The 21,441-nt window shown below is 37.6% G+C and overlaps 1 protein-coding gene across 4 annotated transcripts in view; it reads right to left on the bottom strand.

The window, feature by feature from the left end:
• Positions 1-21,441, bottom strand: part of LOC127951238 (ras GTPase-activating protein nGAP) — a 73,255-nt gene that overhangs the window by 42,046 nt on the left and 9,768 nt on the right. Inside the window, exon 1 of one of the 4 annotated variants that reach the window (XM_052549049.1) lies at positions 11,569-12,410. The exons of 2 other annotated variants lie outside the window; for them this stretch is intronic. In XM_052549049.1, coding sequence (XP_052405009.1) covers positions 11,569-12,103 — 535 coding nt within the window. In that variant the 5' untranslated portion in view covers positions 12,104-12,410. Of the gene's footprint in view, positions 1-11,568; positions 12,411-21,441 lie in introns of those variants that run through there. One more of the 4 variants, XM_052549048.1, reaches the window with a different exon arrangement.

Below are 21,441 nucleotides of genomic sequence, written 5' to 3'. Positions count from 1 at the left end.
AGCCCTTTATTCTCGCCATTGGAAAGAAGTCAATGGTGTTTTCAGAGCTGAGAATTCTCATTAACATCTCACTGAACCAGACTTGATTGCATATGGGAGGCTATACATTGCAGATTCATTTGACTTCATTTGCAGGAATGCGATGTAGAATTATAACAAATATTTAAAAGCTTTAGAAAACCCTGGTTAAAAAGATTCTCTGGTAAAATGCAACATACAGGGTTGCCACCCTTTTTCAAGCAATGTATTTCTATACTCTTTCTAGCTGTTCATGATTGCACAATTATTTGTACAGTAACTGAATAGAGGTTGTTCCAGTTGCACTTTGCAATTCATAGATTTTAAAGAAACATTTATTGCCATAAAAAAAGAATTGCGTACAGCATCAACCTTCCAGGATTTTTTAACACTATTAACTTAGGTTCAAGGCCTGGGAATGTTTATTTTGTACACAATCCATTCATATTTGAGGTTTTCCATGATTATGGGAAAAACTGTTTCTCTATGTGGAAGAGTGTAGTGTAAATTGGCAAAGTAACAGCAAAACAAACTAAAGATTCTCTAGTCCACTGAGAAGGCAAAACATGTAACACTTGTTTCAGGAACCTAATTACTGTGATCTCCTGCTAAATATATCAGTGGCATATAAAGCCCCCTCCCTGAGGTGTTCGGGCAAGGGAACATTTAGTTAAGTGTGAGTATGTCATCTGAAATCTAGCGTGAAAATCACATCTGTCCAGACAAAGTCCTTCAAAAAGTCCCGTTCAAAACCTCTGCAGAAACGCATTTTAACAAGAATGTTATTTCTGCAGAGTTCAGCGTGTCCATCATCCTCAACTGAACTGGTCTTTCACTCCAAGTAACCTCTAGATTGAAGTGCAGCGTAAGCAATGACAGTACATGCAAAGGATGTTTCCCAACATGCTCTGTGAGGGGGGCAGCAGCTCTGAAGTGAGAAAACCGATACGAATCAAACCCTGAAATGACAGAAAGGTTAGTTAAAATGTCAAGAGACAAGGTGATGAATAACACCCCCATAAAAAGGCAGCATCTCTCACACTAAAGCAATGTAGTGCTTTAGTATTTCATAAGAAACGCATGAAATATGTACCCGAAAGAATAAACACTAACTTCTCTGATAGGGAAATGCAACCAAAGAACCAAAGGCTGGATCAGGTGACCTCTGTGGGGAAACAAAAATGACACACAAATGAAGCCCCCCCTTTCGATGGGGATGTGCAAAACTAAATATTTTTAAGATGACTAGTGAGTTGTCTGAAAGACTAGTCGACTAATCCGTGTTAAGGATGCCCTGTAAAATGAGGCTGGACCCAGTTTGACAAGCTTCTTAGGGAGGCATACTCTAGCTGCTACAAGAAGTGCACATGAATGGAACGAAGGTCTCAAGACTTGTTTTAAAAAGTATGGACTTTGACACACAATATTAAAAATGCAATGCTTGGAATGTAAAAATAAAGATGTGAGATGGTGCAGCAGCCAAAAGACATCTGTAAAAATATGCATGGCCGAAGCAGTGGTGCTTAACATTAAGTCAAAGACACTTATAATAATAACAACAACAATAATATTTACAATAAAGACATTTATAAACATATTTATACATTATTATATTTGTTTTATTATTATTATTATTGTGTATTTATTTATTAATTTATGAACACTATAAAATATAACCTTGGCTGACGTAAAAGAGCTAATCTGCACCACTACAAGGCCTTAAAAAAACATGACATGCACACAAACACACACACACACACATTACAATCTGCAAATCAAAAATGAATTGATAATTAAGTGTATATATATATATATGTATATATATATATATATATATGTATATATATATATATATATATATATATATATATATATATATATATATATATATATATATATATATATATATATATATATATATATATAAAAATACATAAAAAAAAAAAAAAAACTAAACAAAATGGTGAACATCATACTCAGCTTCTGTGCTAGCTCGACGGTCACTCAAGTGGCCGCACTCTTAATTATGCAGAACTTTACAACTTTAGACCAAAAAATGTTTTGAACCTGTCTGTAAACGTTTTTTTTTTCTGCTGTAAAGTTGGGCATTTTAACATGGAGCGTTTATGGGATTGATTCCCTTTTGCTGTCAGCCTCTAGTGGTTAGTTGATGAATTACAGTTTAAGTCACTTCCGTGTGGGCTTCACGAGACAGCACAGGAGGTTGCCGCTTGGGTTAAACACTTAATCTGAAAAGAAAACAACCCAATCACTGGGTTTGTCCATATTTTACCCAGCACTGAGTTGCATTTAACCCAGCATTTTATAGAGTGCACTGAGCTGTGAGGACAATTCCTTTAACCGGCAGTGAGCCCGTGGTGTGTAGAGAGACACCTGGGCTCCAGAAAGGGTGTAATAAGACTGTAACCAAGTGGGTGTCCTAGACATGGTTCTATGTGCGCCCATATGTTTGTTTGTGCAGCAGCACAGCTTGAAAACAATTACTGCAGGGTGGCTGCCAGCTGATCCCAAGAGCAGCCAGTTTGTGACCCCGTAATGGAGCTGGAGCCCAAAAATAGTGCTCACCCAAGAGGTCAGCAAAGGTTCAGACAGACTAGCAGGAAGTGTGCGTGCATGTGTTAGATTAAAGCTCCATGTGTGTTACTGGACGATAATGTGATATCATCGTGTTTGTGAGATATCTGAGGTAATATTTAAGCAATAAGGCATGTTGACTATCTATGCGAGTATAAAAATGTAAAACTGATGAGCCAAGCCAGTGTTGCATCAGAATGTGTAGTACACCACAGTTCATGATGTTTTGAGTAGGCATGTCACAAGCAGATCAAACATCTGTGAGGAGCATGTGCGTGACACTGACAGGCCTAATGTACATCTCTATGATCACAGACACCCACTGAGGCCCAGACCGGATTTGCATGTGTCTGATGAAGGGTAATCCTAACCCCTGCAGCCCTGCCTGGAATGTCTTCAGCTGAAGGAGAGGTCATACCACCTGTCCGGGATGAGGTTTCAGACGAGGGAATGCCTGGGACCGCTAATCATTGCCAACACAGAGAAAACTCAACCGGCTCCTGCTTTAAAACACCACTTTGTCAAGAAACTAAACTCTCCTCAACCAAACCAAACTCCTTGCAATTCCTTTCAGTGGTATAACCCTGGAAACAGTTCACCCAAAACATCATTTATTTACCCTGATGTTGCTGCAAAACTTATGACTTTCTTTCTTCTGTGGAACATAAAAAGAAAATGCCATATGAATAAATGTAAATGAGAATGTGTGCAATTAAGCTCCAAAATTAGAAAAAGCACAATAAAATTAACATGCGTCTCATCTACTATATTCCAAGTCATCTGGATTTAAACTTTAGGTTAGTAAGACCTAGACATAGACCAAAAAATCATTTTTATTAAAAATCTTCCTATAGGCTAAATTAAATATGGGAAACTTAGATGGTTTGACATCATTTTAGAGTAAACTACTCATTTAAATGTTGCAGTTTGTGTTTTATGTATGATTTATAACCGATGTTAATTCAACACCAAGTATCAATTAAGATAAATAGGTAGTGTCAGATATGTTTTATACACACAAGTGCACGCACACACACACCATCATTTTTAGGCCATCAAACATACTGGTTCATACTGTTGAGAGATTCGCAAACCCTTTACGAGCCACTTTGTTTGAACACAAATGGGACAACATTACTTCTCTCGTGTTTTCTCATGACAAACCCCACTATAAAAGCAGTTCACAGCAGACTTGCAGACATATGAGGAAAGCAGAAGTGTGATTAAGTGAGGCAACAGGGAAGCTTCTGTTGTTGCAGAACTAAAATACGGATGTATTCTAGGCTAAACCACATTCTGGTCAAACTATATAGTCATGACCAAAAGTTGTGGCTGTGACATTAATTTTGTCTTTTGCACAGTTTGCTGCTTAAGAGCTGTGGTGTTCATAAACATTGTTTCAAGATTATTGTGTAGAGTGATCAAATGCATTTTAACAAATGTAACTTTTTTAGCTAACATTGATTGACTAATATCAGGAGCAGATGTGAAAGTGTGAATGAGTGCTAGTCAGGTGAAATCACTATCATACTAAATAGATTGTAGGAGCAGACTGATGGAGGGAAGACGCGCTTGCTACAAAGAATATTGCACCTGAAAGAATAATTTCGTCAAGAACTTCAAGGAGAGAAGTTTGACTGGAGTGAAGAAGTCTTCAGGACGCGCCAAGACCTCTCTCCTCCTGAGGAGTCATCTACAGAATCGTGTCTCCAGCAGTGCAGAGCTTGCTCAGGAATGACAGAAGCTTGATATGACAGCATCTGTACGCAGGAGGAGTGAGGCCAAGACTTTTGGACAACAGCCTGATGTCAAGAAGGGGAGCAAAGATGCCACTTCTCTCCAAGAAAAACGTCAAGGACAGACTGAAATTCAGCAGGAAGTACAAGGATTGGACAGCAGAAGACTGGTGCAAAGTTATTTAATCGGATGAAGCTCCCTTCCGACTGTTCATGTTGTTGTTGCTGTTACGTGATGTATCAGTGTCTGACTAGGGTCAAGATGTGGAGTGAGGACATCGTCCTCATTTCATAAAATATACGGATTGTCTGTACACACGAAAATGCAAGGCTGTTGTTTTCATATTTATCAACTCTGAGACCTGGTTTCAAATAATAACGGTTACAGGCTCCCAAAACGCCAGATCCGTCTGGACGAAACGCCAATATGATAAAAAAAAATTTACGTATATAAAGGCATCTGGCATCTATATACGGGCCCTAATTCATACAAGCCTCAAGAACATACAGTTCTTTGTTTAAAAAATAAAAATAAAGATGAAAATCATTTAAATTTAGTAAATCTAAAACTACTCTCTGTGATTCACTGTGTGAGTGAGTGTGAGTACACATAGTTTGAGACAGATTCATTAAAAAGAACCGTATAAGAGTCATTTATTCACCAACTGCCCCACACTGGTCCCAGTTTATTTAATGGATGTATAAAACCAGAGAGAACACCATCATAGAAAGATCGGTGTCTTTTTATTGCCTTTGCTACACTCTACAGCCTTATTTTTTTTCTATCAATTTAAAGACATGCTGCAAGCTCAGCAAAAACAAATTCTTATTGCAATGCCACTCAAAAGAAAATCAATTGTCCTTGTTTTGTTTAATGGAACCAGTTCTGTTTAAGAGGAGCTATTGATTCCCAACCCTACATTCAGTGCACATTAAAAGAATCAGATTACATCACTATTTAGCAGATACTCAAACATCCAGTCTATTGCACAGTTTAGAAACATGAATTGCATGATTATACTAGGATCTTTCACCCAAATGAGTCTTTTCATTATGTTGGACTTTCATTAGTTTCATATATGTCCTAATGCCAAATTCCCACAGCGCTTGCCAGGTGTGCGCACACCCTGACACACAAACAGATTGTGAAGGAGAACAGAAGATTCTTTGTGTCGCTCAGCCGCAGAGGCTGTGGAGCGTCACCCTCCTGCCCTCTCATGAGCCAACCTACACAGCGCCCAACCACCTGGTCTCCACAACAACCCTTCAACACAAACAGCCCGTCTAATAACAATGCCAGAGGACAGAGGGAGGGGTGTGGCCACAGCAGGTTAACAATTCTTGTGGAAGAACTCTAGAATCAACACAGGGAAAGTGTGCGTGATATAGTGTGTATGTAAGACACTAAGAGTGTCTGTAAGACAGAAAAAAAAAAAAAGAGAGCGAGAAGGTGTGGTGCAGAAATGGCCCGTTTACCCCTGATTGACGGCTCATCTCCTGTTATATAAATAGCCCACATGAAACGGTGAGAGAGCAAATGTTTTACCACTGTTACCACAGACTAACGGCAGAACTGAAAAAAATAAATTCAGTTTCTGTCTAGTACTTCCGTTCAGCATATACATCATATAGCAGTGAGTGGTATGACCAATCTTTCATATATACAAACATTACACACACACACACACACACACACACGTACTATGTATATGCAAATAATAAACTTTTAAAAATACACATAAGTTATAATAGTAATAATAAATATCTATGTATGCCTATTTTTTGTCAAGAATTGTATTATGCGTATTCACATTTTTAATGCAAAATTGGGCTTAGTCATTTGTAATCTGAATGGCTTCTGGTGCCATTGTCTTCTAGTTATTTTTAGCTGTATAAACAGCTCATTATGCTGCTTGATAATGCAAAGTTGTATTATCATATTTTCATAAACACACTAGTTTGTAGCACAAATAGTTTTACTGTACTTTGTTTATTCTTGTAGATATTTGTCAACACAACAATGGATTTTTTTTGTTAAATCTATTGAATTGATATAAACCTAAAATGTAAAAATATAAACCTATAATATAATATAATACAATACAATATATAAACTTATATCAGAGGCTAAATTCTAACTGAATGAGCCATATATGAAGTTATTTCAAAACAGACAAAATACACACACCTGAGTTGAATTTTCATTGTGCTTTCACAAGGCATATATCCAAAAACAAATGCCACTACCATGGTAATGTAAGTGTCCAAAAGCAGCAAAACCATGCTATTTTATGGGAGTTAAAAGCAGGGCAAAGTGCAGGATTTAAATTGTTGCAGATCATAATAAGAGATTCAATGTAAGCCCACCACAGATGCATCCACAGATATCTCACTCTGGGATGGCAATTCATAAGCCCTTCAAATTAGCAGCTTTAATTGGTGTCTGGGGAGTTTGGGGGAGTTGGGTCCACAGAGAAAGGAAATGACTGCAATTAACGGATTGGGCTATGATTGCAGCTCTGTGAGGATGTGTTTGTGGAGCTTCCAGCTGGAGGAACAAAGTGGGGATGCTTGGGGGAAGTTGCGACTTTGTTTTGACATGGTTGGTTAAGGAGGATGTGATGTGCTGGGATGGGATGGGTTAATCAGTAATCTAACAGGGACTGGTATGGCCTGGGAGGAACAGCTGTTGACTGCGGGCCGAGGTGGGGCAGCACTGTCCTCTTACCCATGATGACCTCAGACACGTCACCACAGAGAAATATATATATATATACAGTTTGAGACTTAAGACACTGCTCAGCCACACAAAAACTAGTAGGAATGCATGACAGATCGATAACATACTGGTCATCAAGCAAGATCAGAGATTTTTATGTTAGGTGAGCTTTCCCACAATTGAACTCTCTCTTAAAGGAATAAGTCTAGTTCACTGAGGAAAAAACAAAACAAAAAAACTGTTAAACATTTTTACATGGACACCAGCCATCCAAGATGTAGATAAGTTTGTTTCTTTATCTAAACAGATTTGGAAGAATTAAGCACTACTTCAATGGCTAACCAATGGATACACTGGAGTGAATGGGTGCCGTCGGAATAAGAGTCCAAACAGCTGATAAAAGCATCACAGTAGTTCACAACAATAAACAACAACCAGTATAGTAAAATAATCACAATTATTTCTCAGATGTGTTATCTCTTATTCTGATGGCACACGATGACAGCAATGGATCCATTATGCAATGTTAAATTTATTACCATAAATTCAAGAAACAAAATCATCTACATCTTGGTTGGCCTGATGATGAGTACATTTTCAGTTTTGGCTGAACTATTCCTTTAATTTTAATGTGTAAACACTAATTTGCTAAATATATACTTTTTTTTTTTTTTACACTGAACATTCTAATAACATGGCAAAATTTAATTATAGCACTTTAACAACTGTTTTTATTATATTTAATTATATTTATTTATTTTTTATTTTATATAGAATATTAATAGTATTAAAATTTAAAAAAGTGCATTGCTTATAATATAGCATAATATAATTATTGCTTTCAAATAGTTAATAGCATTCCAAAATAAACGCTTTTGTTCACATAATATATGTGTGTGTACGGTGTATATTTATTATGTATATATAAATAAAAGCACAGGCATGTATATATTTAAGAAAATATGTAATTTATGTTACATATATTTATATATAATAAATTATAAGAATATATGAAGACTTTGGTTCCAGAACGCGATCAACAATTTAAAAAAAATGATATTTGCAGAGTCATACACAATAAATATACACAGTACACACGCACATATATTGAGTAAACAAAATTTATTTTGGAAGCGATTAATCGCAATTAACCACTTGACAGTACAAAATAAAATAAAATAAAATAAAATAAAATAAAATAAAATAAAATAAAATAAAATAAAATAAAATAGCCAACAATATAAGCACTCTTATAAATTAGAAATCCAGGCCCTGGTAAACTTACCCAAAATCACCTGCTGTTTAATGGATTCCCCTTGTCTTTAAATGACCATTAACTGTGTTTAGAAATATAAAAGGTGCCCTTTCAGGTCATTTCCCTAAAGCAAAATGGCACAAAATGCTGGCGAACAGCAGAATGGAGCTAGTGGGTCTGTGCCATTGAAGTGACAGGAGAGTGCTTCGTGTCATTCATAATTTACATCAACAGCGTCACAAGCCTTTTACTATCGTGCCACTCTAGTGAAGCAGCTCTGAGATGACACGCCATCGTCCCTTTGCCCTTTAATCTGCACACTAAAAAAATCTTCCTCCTAAAATGACAAAGGCTGGATTTGTTCAGTCAGTTGTAACTCCCTGCAGAAGCTAAAACACCACACTACTCAGAAAAACACTACGCTCACAATACATGCCCTCTGCCAAGATGAGCCCCTCTGATACATCTATACTGTTGAGGGATGAGTTACACATGGACTTTTAGGACACTGGATCCAATAAACTGAATGTAATTATAACATTTCGACTGCATTTGTATTGGAATCACTTAAGCTATTGTGCAATTCAGTCGATTTTTAAACTGACATTTTTTGGACTGAAAGCAATGTTGAAAAAATAAAAAATAAAAAACTGGTGAGAAAAATCCATTTAACTTCTTTCAATTTTTGTGCAATTAGCACATTTTTCATGGCTACGTGTTTTTTTTTTACACTCATCAAATCTTATTGTAGCACAAGGAGGTCATGCATTTCTCACAGTCTGACATCTGTCATGTTAAATAATTTGCAGCGCTGATATTCCTTTCCTCCATTGTTCCAGATGGGACCGTGCAAGAGGCAGGGCACCGAGCGCATGCTCTTTTGTTCAAGTCACAAGTACGCCAATCCGCCGCTGAGAGAATTGTTGCATATTTAAATAAGCTGCCATCAACATGCCTGGAACATTTGCATGTCTTTTCTTATATCCCCCACTAATGCATTAACTCACCTCCTGTGTATGTGCTTCAAACATAAATCCACTATTGTTTTATGATCCTGTCGTTTTAACAACAATTAATTAGACAAAGCCATTATTATTATTATTATTATTAAAAACTAAATAGCACTGATTAAACATTTGCTATTATTATTATTATTATCATTATATATGAATACAAATTAAATAACAACATTAACAATAAATAACAACAATAATAATGTTGTTTTGCAAATGAAAGCATGATATTTACCACCCTTTTTCACTTGAATAAACATAAAAATAAATAAATATAAACAAAAAATAAACAAACATTCCTTTTACTCTGAAGAGTTGTTTCCTGGCATTGTTCAAGAGACCGAAAGAAATTGTAAAGAAAAAGTGTAATAAATAAAAAAATAAACTGACATTCTCGGTCTATATTCAAGCCAGCTGATTCTTCATTGGCAGCCCTTTCCATCCTAAAGGATTAAGTGTCTTGACTGTTCTTGCTCGATCTCGCTGTTAATGCACAGTGACAAAGGTTTGTGTGCCAACTCTTGTGGGAATATCTGCTTGACAGAACAAAGTTTAAGCATGACATTGGGACTGCAAATTCAGCATCGCCCCATTTTCGGCTGCAGGTCTAAGACTAGCAGCTCTCCCCACCCACTGTGTTTCTGTCAGGCTGGGGCATTCCTGAAGCAACCAGCCCATTACGTGAAGACCTAAATGAGGAAACCGTGCTTACTAATGCGTCAGAAAGACCTGAATTGTACATTCTGCTTTAAAACGGAAATTGGTTTTATTGAAGTTACAGTTCTGCCTTCCACAGGCTGCTTTCTCATGACTCTTGCAGACCACCTCTGCCCCAGCTTTTCAAAGGGTAATAAGGCTAAAAGGTGGCGAGCCCATGGTCTTTGTACCCTTGTAGGAACACGTATTAGCATACAAAAAGGGGTGAGTGAGCTGCCTCCTACATTTCTAAAGGAATGGAGAAAAAAGTTGGACTTAGGAGGGGTTGAAACTCCTGCTGTCACCCCCAGGTTTGTTGACACAAACTCCAAGCCAACCCAGGGATCTGCATTCACACTCCCAAACTCAGCTGAATAGTGTTGAACCAAGAGGAGCCGAAAGCAATAATTACTTTATTAGAGCAAGTGAGGTGCTGTGAACTCAAAGGGAATGCTTTTGCTCAGTTTACCACTCTATCAAAGCTAGCTAATTAGCATTTATGCTAACAGTGATAGGAAGTGTTCAAAAATTAGTTGGAAACCAGGAAGGGGGAAGTGAATCTAAAAGAGGGAAAGGTGTTTACTCCGCTAATGAGATTCGGTTTTCAGTGTATTTCCATTTCACATTCAAATGCGAAAGGAGTTAATGGAGAGGTTGGCAATAACAATGCTTAGGCTAAAATATAAACCATTATGTTACGCAAATTGTCAGTGAATTGTAATATCACCTTGTATACGCAACTCAAATATGACTGGCTCAAACCCATGAACACCTCGCTGTGTTGTATCATTGATTCTAAAATTAGTCAAACCATTACATACAGTACAGGGGAAAGCAGCTACACTTCTGACAAAGTCAGTGCTCGACCAACCCAACAACTGAACAAATTTTAAACAAATCATTGTTAAGACTGCGCTTAAAGGGATAGTTCGACCAAAAATTTAGATTCATCATTTACTCACCCTAAGGCGTCTTTACAAAACTAAGGTAAGGCTGCTCTGTGCCTGCTCAAAATTCAGTGTAAAGATGCAATAAAGCCATACTAAATAATGCCTGCTCTGACGCATCTCAGCCCCTATGAATCAGATGTAATTGGTGCATTTAAGACATTAAACTGTAAAGACACCTTTATACCACTTCAGAAGCATTTCTTTGCCACCCTTGCCAGGCACATTTGGCAACAGTTCTCATATCATTCCAAACTTGTATGATTTACTTTCTTTTGTGCAACATAAAAGATGTTTTGAGAAACGTCTCAGTGTTTTATTGTCCATACAAAATAGTAACCAAAACTGTTGTCATCATACTTCAAAATATCATATTTGGTGTTCCGCAGAAGAAAGTCACAGTTTGGAACAACAACAGGGTTAAGTAAACAGTGACAGAATTTACATTTTTAGTGAACCAACCCCAAAGTAAGAAAACTTTAAAACCATTTTGAACAAAGCAAAATTCAAGTTTTTAAACAAAATCTAGTCTAAATGGTAGGGCAGTTGCCTCCATACTGTGCCTACAAACATTAATCAAATATCCTACCGTCTTCTGAAAGTTCTCCAACAGCCGGCTCAGGAGAGGTATTTAAAATTTGGCTAATTCTTCTCGACATGGAGAGCAGAATCCCTGAAAACGTTTGAGAGCTCAGCCCCCTTCTGAGCGGTGGAGTCTCAGTACGAATTTCGCTCCCCAGTTGAGATGTAGATCTTAAAAAGGGGTTCGAGCTGCGAGATAGCCAGTCCCTCTGAAGATTAGGATGCTCCAGGAGGACACCGCAGTTGGTGACCCTATGGGGGTCCGGGAGACTGTGGACCCTGGAGATAGGAGGATTGGATCGAGCCGTACTGCTGCTGCTTCTGGACCACGTCAAGCTCTGTGTGTACATATCCCGTCCAGCCAGGTTCCTTCTGTCATGTGTGTCCAAGGGCTCCTCAGGGGCTGAATTTGAACGGTGCTTTAGCCAAGGCCTGTTGAGGAGACGCCAGCGACGAGTGCTCTCTCTGCCAGACGAACAGCGTGATGGATTCCTGTTTGACCCCGTTTGCTCCTCCAATGTGGCCTTTCTTGGTAAACTCATGGTTGATGAGAAGAGAAAAGCTAAAAAAGCTTAACAATATCAAGAAGCAGGAAGCCAAAATCAATTTCAGTCCATTGCAAATGCGAACAATTGCATCATAGTCTCATCTCGATGAGCTAGGCTGGATCTAATCAAGTTATCCGAGCATAAACCTCTAAATGTGATGCCTGACATAGCGGATAACACTGTCCCCGAGAACTCCTTGAAGAAACATGCTGAGCAAATGTCTGTCAGAGAAAGAGCAAGACATCTACTGGTGAGACACCACTTCCTGGATTCTGGGTTGCTGCTAGGGTTTCAGGGAGGAAATAGGTGTCAGATATGTGTGTGTTCAGAAACACTTTGCCTCACTATCCAATCAGCGCATGTGTTGCCCATTTAGTGGCCCCACTCTGTGGCTGGCGCAACACCAACCGTTTCATGAGTAAAGTAAAATCGGAAGAACAACAACAAAAATAAAAATGCTTGAAGAAATGAGTCGAGTAGAGGGAACATCTAACATACGGCTTCTGTAGAGCTACAAGTATAAATACAGAGTAATGATAAAGATAACCATTTTAAAAATAACAGCAATGCTTTCAATGAATTAGACAAACTGAACAGTAACTTTAAGGGATTTCCCTGCAATCTGTTGTGCAATAGAGGGAAAAAAGGTCTCAGAAAAACAGAACAAACATGGAAGTTCCTTATTCTGGATAATAAAATAGTTAGTTCTGATTGGTTTGATGTGCTCTTCTATACTGCTCTTCTCAATGTTCATGATGAATCAAAGCTGTGATATCCAGCATGATAGCAATTTGATGGCGTGAAGATAGTACAAAAGTTTTGTACAAAAGGAGACAGGTTACAATGGTTGTAATTTTGATCTCGATTACATGAAGAGACTGATAATCATATCCTTTTTATAACATCTGCGGTCAATAGCATGTCGGCGCCACATCAGCATACCCACATCTGTACAAAAGCCCAATGAACTCAAGAGCAACCAATGAACCAATGAGAACGTTAAAGAAGAAAATTCCTTCCGAGTCTGATCCTTTCAATGCTGATAACTTAAAAGGTTTTCGATGCGACAAGCTGAATCAGAAACATTTCAAACAGGTTTTACATTCAAATAACCAAGCCACTGTAAAAACGATATGCCCTTGTGTCATGTTAAAAAGAAACATACAGCTGGTGAGCAGGACTCCCTGTCATATGCCAGATTTTGGGATTGGGCAGTACATTTCCAGAGCAAAAGATTTAGTACAGAAGGTCAAAGCTGTGAATATTAAAGTCGACATTCTCTGCTGAGATTTACCATGTGCATTATGGACTCTTCTGAAGATTATAAATAAACCTTAGCATGCAGATTTATGGAAAGCATAGAAACAAAAACGAAAGCAAGCAAGTTTTCTACATCTAAGACAAATATATTGTCATTAGATCATAACTGAGCCCAGCCCGCCTGGCTGATTAAGAGAAGTGAATGAATTCCAAAATCAACCAACAGCCTTTTAAATGGATAATTTGTATCGGGATCACTGTGTAAACACTGGTTTAAAAAAAAATAAAAAATAAATAAAAAGCATTTGTTTTACAGCAATTTTGTTTACTTATTTAAATAAGACCTAAAATCACCACAAAACTACAAAATGTGGCTTCAAAATAATTTAAAAATTACTAACAGTTTAAATGGGGATAAATTGATGCACATTCACAAGAGTACCACGATGCATATGTGTGCATCCATTTGCTTCCGGGTTTCTACGTCAGAAACACCACACCACTTGTTGTGCAGTGCGAGTATTTTAGCATAATATAAAAAGATGATTGCGTAATCGTCAGGTGGAGAACACATTCAACTTGACAACATGTGTGTGCTATTGAACTTCACATCATTCATCTGGTTGATGCAGGTCATCCATGCAAGGCAAAGCATTAAATCCAGGTGAGCGAAAGAGCGTGGAGATAAAGTCACGTTCACACTATATCCGACATCCATGAGATTTTTTATTATTATATGTTCTGAAGTCAGTGAAGCAATTTCCTGCCTTTTGACGCCCTGTGAGAGTCCAGTCTGGACAGTAGCAATTAGCACCCTGTTACAGCCATCAAACAAGCTCTGTGCCTGGAGGCAGTGCATGAAAGCAATCATTAAACACCAGTATCCCACTCCACTGCTACTTGCGTGAGATGCAAATAAACGCCATTATCAACAGCCCAATCTGATCTGAAAAAGAGCAAAGATCATGTTTTCATTCAGTGTTTCAGTAATTGTTCTACAAATTAAATATGGTTTGATATGTATAGGTCATTATGACTGCTTAAAAGAAGTGCTAATGCAATCCAATGCCTAAAAAAAAAAATCCCACCAACCTCTGCAGCAAAGGAGGACACATTGTCTACACATCTGACCACAGGAAGTAATGACACAAGGCCCCAAGCTACACCTACCGCCACATTGTCGGAGTGATTTTTTTTAGCTCTACTATTTAGTGCAGGAGGAAACCAGGAGGGACGGGGCATGCACGCATTCCCCTCTCCTAAAAATAGCTTTAGGCCCTACAAATCTGTCAGAAAAGAATAAGGAGAGGGCAGAGGGGACAACAGGCCACATAAAAAAAAGGATTGCTCAACCACAGCTAATGGGAGTTTCACCAGTGGTTTGAATGCACTGTAACCTTTGAAGGTTACAGATGATAAAGATAACACTAAGATCATGAATCATATTATGAAGACCCGACAGTTGGAACCATTAAAATGAACTGTAATGGAGTTTGATGTTTTGTCATTTAAAAAAAGAGGCACTATTAAAACATCCATCATAACACTACTAGGGCTGTCACTTTTTATTCAATATTCGAATATGCATCGGAGCATGACGTGAAATATTCATAATTGAACTATAAATAAAATGCCATGTGTAGCGCATTTTTTACAGTCTATGATTAGACCGTTTGTTTTTTATTTTATTCTTTGCCATTTTATCCAGTAGAGGGCACTGCTAAACATTTTTGATTGAATCTCCATTTGGGGCCGTTCACATATCACGTCATTTGCGCACCCATGTTCATTATTTCCAATGTAGGCGCGCGGTATTCACACTCATAATGGAAGCGACGCGTTCATACCGCATCAAGTTAAAACCATCTTAACTTTTCTGAGAGCCGCAAGTGCACCCCGGGTCATGTGACAAGAACTAACCAATCAGCTTCATCCTTTAACAAATTTGAAAGCTCAGCTAAGGTGAAGGAACAGCTGACCATAGCTATATATGGATTGCCATTTTGAAATAAAATTAGTATCAGAGCTACTGCAAGTGATTTTCAGTGCTTCAAATCCATTTAATTTTTGGTGAAATTTCCGCGTCTTCATGGAGAGAGCAGGTCATGGTTGCTAAGCAACAGCAGACACCTCAGGAGTGCAACTGCCCGAGCGCTTTGGAGAAGGAGAAAGCGGCGCGCCTATCGTTTTCCACGCGTTTTTAGGCACGATATGTGGACGGACCCTTAGGCTACGGTGTTTTTTTTTGTCGGGGGATGGGGGGGCACATAGATATTAGAATATATTCGAATACATTGCATGATATTCGAGATCCATTCGAATTAGATTTTTCTCAAAAGTGACAGCCCTAAACACTACTACACTTGTAAGTAAAAAAAAAAAAAAAAAAAACAAGATAAAGAGAAATTGTATAATTTTGTATTGTATAATTATATTGTGAATATCTGATGGAACGCACAGCCCTAGTTCCTGGCAACATCCCATTCTCCTTACAGTAAACACACAGACATGTACAAATTCTTCCATGCATTTTTTTCTCTCAGCAAGGACAGACCCCCAACTAACAGAGGAGTGTGTATTTTTAACCCACACATAGGTTAGTGCTCTCGCTTTGGCTCTTAAGTAGGGGAAATCCTGCCACCCCCAGACATCACCCCAGTGTGGAGGCTGAAAAAAAAGAAAGAAAAGAAACTTTCCGTCTCCTCCTCCGTACAGCAGGCCCACACAGGCATCAACAGCAGCCTGGACATAATGTTGCTGATAACAATCTAGTAAATAGCTGCTCGGAGTTGGAACCCCAAATGCATGAAGCAGATCAAAAAAGATCCTCAACTGATTAGAGAGGAAAATGCATGTAAAAGCGAAAGTTAACCCCAAAATAAATCTCCCTCATGTCATTCCAAACTTGTATGACTTTCTTCTGAGCAACAAAATTGAGGCGTTTTGAAAGATGTCTCAGTGTTTTTGTCCATACAATGAAAGTTAATGGTCTCCAATGTTCTTCAAAATATCATTTATACAAGCTTGGAACAACATTTTCAAATAGAGTGCTGCAGGGATGACATACACTTACTTTGTTACATTTACTTGAGTACATTTTTTGGGTAACTAATACTTTCGGAGTATATTTACAGATGGTTACTTTTACTCAAGTACATTTTAGTGAAAAAAACTGTACTTTTACTTCGTTACAACGGGCCATGCTCCTTTAGTTACTTTACCTTCATGCAAAACAATTTATAAATGCTTCAGTTTCATTGCTTCCTGATTCATTCTTTTGAGTCAATTCTGTTTTCGAGGCTTGATCAAACCAGTTGGCAAACCAGTGAATTGGTTCGTGAATCAGTTTGAATGATTTGTTCAGTTCCCTGCCGCACACGCTGAGCCGTCTGAAGCGGTTCTCAATCAGAGTTGTAACAGAAAGTTTAAGAACATCAAGAGCGTTGAAGACATGGCTTTGGATCTACAGTCAATTAAAAGCAAATCTGCAAAGGCAATTGTTTGCTAGCGATGAAGATCTTTATTTGATGAACACCGCATGTGCCGTCTATGGCTCAACAGGTATAGATAGGCTACATTTGATTACAGTATACGACACCACTATGATATTACTAGTTTGTTGTACATGTAACTTATACATTAAATACATTGTATAATTTTTTACATTAAATAAGCTGTCACAGAGTATGAAATGAATACCCTCCAAACCCGTGTTAGCTCTGTTCCTGGAGGAATGCCTTTAGACACAATTAATATTGATATATTTCCACAATATTTACGCTTGTAGAAATATACATTTGTTTACATTTTGCAGAACAGACGGAAGAAGATCCGTCAGTGCATTTGCTTTATGTTCAGATGTTCGGTAACTTGGCGGTCATGTGAGGAGTTTTCACTCTTTTCCGTGTCAAATGTATATTATAAATAATTAATATACTTTAAAATATCATTTAATTCAGTGATGCAAATCAGAATTTTCATCAGCTGTTACTCCAGTTTTCAGAGTCATATGATCCTTCAGAAATCATTCTTATATATTGATTTATTACCAGTGCTGGAAACGGTTTTGGTGCTTAATTTTTTTGGAACCGGTTTCATTTTGTTTAGGATTATTTGATTAATAGAAAGCTAAAAAGAACATAATTCATAGTAAATCAACATATTGGAATAATTTCTGAAGTATTATGTGACAATGAAGACTGGCGTAAAGGCTGATGAAAAAAAATACACACACACACAACATACATTTTATCTATAAATTAAAAATAGACTATAGATATACATTACATGTTCCAATGTAACTAGTAACAACTTGAGTAGTTTTTTTATTCAATACTTTTTTTACTCTTACTCAAGTAACTATTCAGACTATTACTTTTAGTTTTACTTGAGTAGATATTTCTATAAGTACTTTTAATTGAGTACAGTTTTTGGGTACTCTACCCACCTCTGCATACATCTGTAGTCCAAAATCCGGAAACGATTTAGCATTTTGGCACTTTCGGTTCCATCGTCCTGAAGCCTATGGGTTTTTTTTTAATGGGTTTGATTAAACACCTAAAATAAGGTCTGTGGTTAACAACAAGCTCAAGATCTTTTCCCATTTTCTTCCATGACATGTAATAAAAATCCCTTTTGTTTTATTTTAAGCTTTTTAAAAGGACAAGTTGCTACCAAGTGGCTTAATGGGACTACGGAGTTTGTCAGAGACATTAAACCATTTAACTCATCCACTAACTAGTTTGCTTTTACAGTCTCAACGTGTTAATAATCATGCTCTAGCTAACTATTTTAACTCAATCTTTCAAGAAAAATGGTTTTTAAATACGGATTGAAAGAGTTGTTGGAAGCATAATGGTGGTGGTGTTATAGCCTATGTTAATTTTTATTTCTGACATTTAAATTTAGTCTTTAAAATTCATGAAAGTGGGGTTAATTTGTGGTGATTATCATGATAAACATGTAAGACACATGATTGTTTGTTATCTTCTTAATAATCCAAAAACCAAATAAAAAAAAAATCTATGGGTTTTTGTTGAGCAAACCAGATTGAACTTCTTTGTTGGCCTACAAAAACACATCATGACTGCTGCACTCTATGATGACAGAATTTTAATTTCTATGTGAACTATCACTAAGGTTTTCATTTCAATCTTACTAAGAATAGCCCTTTATATTTGAGAACCTCAGAGGAAAATAATGACTCTTTCGGAGTAGAACTGCTGCCCTATTGTTTGTACCTCAAAGGACTCTTTAAGATGGGAAAAGGATGTCAAGAACAAGAGCTCGGCTTCACCTGCCTCACTGTACGTGTCCAGTCCAGCTGAGCCGCTTTCTAAAGCCGTTCACTGCAAAGCCCTGATAAGATAGTAACAGACCAAGTGGAGTGGAAACACAAGACTAAAGGTCGTGTGCAAAATAGATGAGATGGCCCACACAAAACCTGGAAAGACATTTCACAATGATGCACATGCACTAAACAAGACTGACAATGCATTTACAAAATGTACACAAATAGATAATGTTGAAAGCAAATGGAACGGCAAACATACACGCCCTGTACACATACCTTCAATGTCTTAATGATGCAGACTTCTATTTATGCGAAGGCGCCACATCAATGGGGCTTATCTCAGACTAAGTGATAGTCATCTGAAATCTTTTATGAAGTAACCGTAGAGCTTTTTCAATTGTGGTACTGTAGCTGTACATTAGCACGGTAAAAATCTGGATGCTTCCCACAGTAGACTTCGGTCAGTCAGACTCAGAGGAGCCCGCAGCGCCTGACCCCATTTGGCCATTCTCGATCGACGAATAAAACAGGGCTTTCAGAGTTGCCTAATATCCTTAGGGTCTGCAAAGTGCATGAAACACACTAAGGGAAGTCTGATTTTCTTTAGCCTTTCATTCGTGCTTTTGGCAGCTTGCACAGCATTGCTAAGCAGTGAAGTGTGATCTGTGACTCTTACCAGTCATTTGCAGAGCAAACAGCGCACAACATGAACCTCTATATCAACAAGACAGTCCATAAGGGCCGTCAGGCTGAAACACGCAATTTCAAGATTCAAAGAGTTAGACCTGACCGTCATATCTGACAGAACTGCCTGGCACCCACATTAGAGATAATGACTGTAATGGCTCACTATTAAAGTGAATCAACAGTGGTTTTCAACTGCTCTTGCTTTCCGACCCAGATTTTACACTGAATAAAATTGGCAACCAAATTTGTTCCAAAATTGAACATTAAAAAAAATTGCACAATGAACATAATGGGCTGAATACAAAAACTGCTCATTTTAAAAAGGCATGCATAACAACAAGTAGGACAATTAACTTTAAATTAAATTAAAAACAAAACTTTAGAAAATTTAGAAAAAAGAGATTTCCTTAGAATAATCAATTTATTTCATTTATTGATCAGATCCATTGACTGATCGGATCGGTCTTTTATGCATGGAAAACATATAAGCAGCAAAATTGTCAATAATGTAAGAAGCACCAAATCATTAGAATGTTTTCTGAAGGATCAAGTGACATGAAGACTGGAGTAATGGAAGCTGAAATTACATTTTAAATTGTTAAAATATAAATTTTTAAATGATAATATTTCACAATATAACAGTTTAACTATATCTATACATAAATACATTATATATTAAATAAACAAAGCTTAAAAGAGCATAAGAGACTTCTTTAAAAATCAAAACTCTTAACAAACCCAAACATTTGATTGATATTGTATATAAAAAACGTAGAAAATAAAGCCTTTTTTTAAAGACCATTAACTTATTTTTCATTATTATTAACATTCGCCTTTTATAGTTAGCCTATGATGACATTAAAAAGTATTTTATTACCTTTAATGTGAAAAAATGTAATACGATTTCTTTTTTTTATAATGATAATAAGTGGGAAAAATTCAACCAAGGTCAAAAGGATTGCTTAGACAATGCAACTGGGGCCATCAAGCCCACTAGAAAACTACTGCTACACTTACCAACTGTCCATCTTCCAGAAGAAGACATAAGAGAGCACACACATGGACACACAGCTGGTGTCGACCAATCAAACACTAGCACTGCTAAAGGGAGGGGCCTTGTTATGCATCATGATGTCATTCAGTCCCTTATGCTTTCCTCAAACAAGCCAGCTAAAGTAAAGCATTGTGTATGACAGACATTGCGTTATATGTGCTTAGTGGACTGAGCAAACCATTCACTGAACCAGAGCTCTACAATACCTGCTCCAAATTTATTGCAACAAAGATGCTGAAATCCCTTAAGGCTCAATGTTTACATATGCCAAGCCTTCCTAAACAAATTCGGTAGCCTAAAGTCTACAAAGCCAAATGGTAAAAGCTTTAGAACAGATTAATGTGAAGGTGCTGCTGAGGGCGAAATCTAAACGCAGAGTTCTGACTCTGGTTCCTGTGAGATCATATCAAATAACCTTGGCGTCACATGAGTCTCTGTCAGTAACACGAGATTGTGGAAGTCAGAGTGCAGCGTGGCTTTTATTATCCATTTAATTTAGGCATTTTTGCTAAGAGTGGTCACGGTGAATCAGAGCAGACAGGTGGAAAATTACCATCTAGGTTTTTACCGACGAGGAAGTGGCTACTAAATATGAGCAGTCATCAATTATAGCAGCGCTGAATGTTAAACAAAAGAACCTGAAGGTTTATCTTGGATCAGACCGAGCCGTCTTTCTCCTATTCCTCTATCGTTATCCATTGGATATCTTGCTCATTTTCTTCCAAGTATCTGCCAACCATGTGTATCTTTATCAATGGCAGGTGCACCATACAGGCCAGAAAAGATATACTTCCCTCTTGACAGCCTGGCTCAGACGATTCCAGATGAGCGGAAGCTTTATTGATGCGTTTTTGCATTCGACCTGCTCACCCGTAATGAATCACATCCATCAAAGGGCTGTGATAAAACACACGAGTTACATTAACCCGAGGCAAGAGAGCATTTAATTAATAGAACACGCCACTCGGAGGATACAGCTCGACCTTGAGCAACTTCTAATGAATTATCGCCGAATGCACAGCTACACTGGATAAATAC

This window comes from Carassius gibelio, chromosome B2 (genome assembly GCF_023724105.1).
Source record: "Carassius gibelio isolate Cgi1373 ecotype wild population from Czech Republic chromosome B2, carGib1.2-hapl.c, whole genome shotgun sequence".
Taxonomy (NCBI): Eukaryota; Metazoa; Chordata; class Actinopteri; order Cypriniformes; family Cyprinidae; genus Carassius; species Carassius gibelio.
This window is presented reverse-complemented; position numbering and strand designations above follow the sequence as displayed.